Here is a 3,990-nt window from a genome sequence, read left to right on the forward strand (position 1 = left end):
ATTTTTACAATAACTTCATAAACTAAGCCAGATTAAAGAAAATTGATTTAAATTGATGTCTAAATCTTTAGTAATTCTTAAGTGCTTAACTAATTAATATAATCTTGTAAAGTTTCCTATATAACTACCTTTACATACTCTTAATAAAAAAACTTTTATTTTTGATACAAGTTATTTTACGTTTTCGATTACTTCAGGATTTTTTTATTGTAAAACATATTGGAACAGGAAAAGAGTTTTATTTTCATTAGAAAATTTATTTCAATTTATTAAGGTTACTTACAGAGTACATAACTGTGTCATATTGTAAATAAAAAGGAAAATATTTGAGATTGGTATATATATAACTTAATATCACTATATAGTAGAGTATTTTGAAAGACGATGACCATTGAATTTTTAGCTAAGAAAGTTTATAAATTTGGCTAATATTGCAAACACCCTATGTAATATTTTAGATTATTTTAAAAACTTTTACCATCGATTTTCTAAAAATACCCCAATAAAATTTTATAGGACAAAAAATGCGACCTTAAAGTTTTTAGTTAGACATACAATTAGTGTACAATTTCAAACGATTTATTAAAATATTTATAAAGGCACTACTTCTAAATTTAAGTTACCAAATGTAAAAAAAAATCAGCTAAAATTTTTTTGGGTTTTCATTGAAGTGGTTTAAAAAACGAATAGTGCCAAAGTGAAAGTTATTTAAATCACTTAAAGTTTTTTCCAGGCTCTTTATGTAGTATTTGCCTATAGTAAAGTTTTATTTAAGCTGAAAAATCGAAGTTCGCCGTATTTATAAGCATTATGCAATATAGATATCAAATTAAAAACCAGCAGTTTTAAGAAAAGAAGCTAATTAATTAGAAATATAACATGAAATAATAATATTCAGAAGTAAATAAAAACAGTTTAACCAATATTACTACTTACAAAAACATAAATTCTTAACATAAAACTTACATAATATAAAAATTTTACCATTCTACTATTCCAATAAAACGTTGTTAATATAACAGGTATACACAAAACCTAAAACACTTAATTTATTAAATTAAAATTATTTTTTGTTACTTTAACTAAGAGTCACTTTTAACTAATAGAATTTTAACATAGTTTTGGGTTATGTTGATTATTTGGAAAAGACTTAAAAAAAGAAGTATAGAATCATTTAGTGCTTAAATGTTGTTATATGTTTGTCTTATTTTTAATTATATATTGTTTTTATAATAATATTGTTATAACTTATGGAGATTTAATATTAAGTTTTTTGAAAATGAAAGTCAAAAAATAGATTCTGTAATTTTCTATTAAAGTTTTTATTTTACAATCTTAGGATAAAAACCTTTTTAAGTTACTTTTGTAAGTTTTAGTTGTTTTCGATTATCCTTAAAATTTACGACCTTAATAATTTATTTGTTATATAAAAAAAATTCTATTTCTGTTGTTTAGAAAAATAACTTGTAGATTTCATTAATTTTTTCAATAAACTAAATTTGTTGAGTAATTTACTGGATAGTAAGCGAATAACCGACAATTACAAGCTTAACTAGACAACTAGATTGTTTGTGTTGTTATTTAATTATTGTAATTCAGAACAAAAATGTTTTTGAAAGCAAAATAACTGTCTTGAAATATCTATTATTATTTAACTTTTATTACATTCAGACAATAAAAGTAAACTTAAATAAACTTTTATACCAAAATAATAATGAACAATGTAGTACAAGAAAACAATGGGTCAAATTTCCCGCACCAAAAAAAACAATGAGCTCAAAGTTAAAAGCCATTCAAAACAAAAAGAAAAATCTAGCAAGAAATCTACCAGAAAGAGCTGCTTTTTCAATTTTTGTAAAGAAAACTCTTTTTCAACAATCAAAGAAAATGATCAAAATGTATACAATGAATTGTCTGATAAAGGTTTGCTTGCTTTGTAGTGTAATGTATTTTGAACTTGTCAATGAAAATACTTTAAAATTCATATGTATCAAAAATGTTTGATTCTATCACTTTAACTGCCAAATAAATACTTTCAATAAACTAAAAAAATAGATTTCTTTGCTATTGACTGACTGTCGAGCTCTAATAAAATGAAACCCGAGTCACAGTCTACTTTAGCTTTAATAAACTATTTAAGTTATACAATGAAAACTTGGTGTTGACAAAATCTGATCTTGTTTTATCAAACATAGAAATCATCAATGTGTTTTATTATATGTTTAAAAGTTTAACTAAATTTAAAACTACAAGTTAAATTTTTACTTAGTTTCTATTTATATTTATACTCGACAAATTACCTATCAAAGTAAATAGTTCACTTAAGTTTAACATAACAATTTTTCCAGCTTTTATCCGAGGAGACATCAACAAAATAGCAATTGCTTTGAGAGTGAACCAAATAAAGCTTGATGGTGATGTAAAAACTAAATTGTGCAACTACATGATAGAAAAAATGACACCGAAAACTGTAGCTATGTACTATCAGTTGTCCAAACTCTTTAAACTACAAAGCTTGTCGAAAGCAGCACTAAACTACATAGAACTTTGGTTTACCACAGTTGCAGAGACCAACAACTTTTTAGAGTTAGATGTTGATTTGGTGTTGAAAATTCTTTCAAGTTCCAATCTTCACATTACTTCCGAGTTTGAAGTATTTTACGCTGCTGAAGCCTGGATAAATCACAATTTCAATGAAAGAAAGCAACACGCAAAAACACTTCTACTAACAGTAAGGCTTCATTTGTTGACAGACCACGGTTTAAAACATGTGTTGCAGAATAACTCCTCATTTAAAAATATTGAAAGTTGTCAAGAAATAGGTAAGGAAATATTAGAAAATCAAAAAGCTTATTTAAATCAGTTGAAAAGTGGTAACTTAACAAGTAAAAATCTAGGTACTAGGTATTGCGAGCAAAATAACTTTGATATTTTGTATTGTGGAGATGAATTCTCATCAGTTGATAGCGATGCTGATACAACTACAAGTTTTGTCAACATAATTGACGGTAGAAATTTATTAAAATGTAGAAAACTTCGTTCACTTACAAAAAACCGTGTATTTTCTTATGGATGTTCACCAATGGTTTATTTGAAAGGTCACGTCTACTTATTAGATTGTCTACATAACGAAAGGAAAAAATTAAAAGTAATCGAGAAATACACTATTGCTAATGATTCTTTGAAAGTTGTAGGAGATATGTTTGACATTCGCGAAAAATATTGTGTTTGTGGTTTTATTGATAAAATTTATTATATTGGAGGAGAATTGGAAGACGAACTATTCGCATCTTGTAAATATTTTGATACAAACGAATACACATGGGGAGATGCTATAAGCATAAATGAGGTGAGATCAAGTGCAGCTTGTACAGTATTCGAAGAAAGAATAGTTGTTTCTGGCGGATGGGGTCGTGATGACTGTTTGAATACTGTGGAGGCGTATGACCAAAAATCTAATGAATGGACATACATGCCAAGTATGATAGAAAGAGCGTATAAACATCGATTACTAGCTATAAAAAATAAACTTTTTGCAATCGGTGAAGCGAAAAAAATATTAGAGGTTTATGACTCATTGTGTAATAAGTTTGTATCAATTAAAAAACCTCTATACTACCCTATCGGAACCATTTCTTTACAAAACAAAGTTGTTATCTACTTTGATGAAAGTAGAACAGTTTTATGTTACGATGTAGATAAAGAAGAGTGTTCAAGAGAATCTTGTTTTGAAACAACGGACAACTTTAACTATTTTACCAAAATCCCGAAGCTGAATTTCTAAGGTATCTCAGATTTTAATATAGTTATTTGGTGATAAGGTTTTAATTAATAATTTAAGTTTTTTAAGATCTTAACTCTCTTTTGAATTATGAAAGTTAGACTATTTGAATAAAGTATTCAGTACTAGTTTAAAAAAGAGTTAACATCAAACATGTTTCAACTTCTATAATTTTCATAACTGGACATTTCTGTTTGAATAGTGTATTT

The 3,990-nt window shown here is 26.2% G+C and overlaps 1 protein-coding gene across 1 annotated transcript; it reads left to right on the forward strand.

Annotated features, from left to right (window-relative positions):
- Positions 1-1,739: 1,739 nt before the first annotated feature.
- On the forward strand, positions 1,740-3,784 carry LOC145840615 (kelch repeat and BTB domain-containing protein 12-like). Its single transcript, XM_082947931.1, has 2 exons — positions 1,740-1,923; positions 2,349-3,784. Exons 1-2 carry the CDS (start codon positions 1,740-1,742, stop codon positions 3,782-3,784), a joined length of 1,620 nt encoding a protein of 539 aa, XP_082804057.1.
- The last annotated feature ends 206 nt before the right edge of the window (positions 3,785-3,990 follow it).

The sequence above is a fragment of the Thalia democratica genome, chromosome 1 (genome assembly GCF_965202585.1).
Source record: "Thalia democratica chromosome 1, ktThaDemo2.hap1.1, whole genome shotgun sequence".
NCBI lineage: Eukaryota > Metazoa > Chordata > Thaliacea > Salpida > Salpidae > Thalia > Thalia democratica.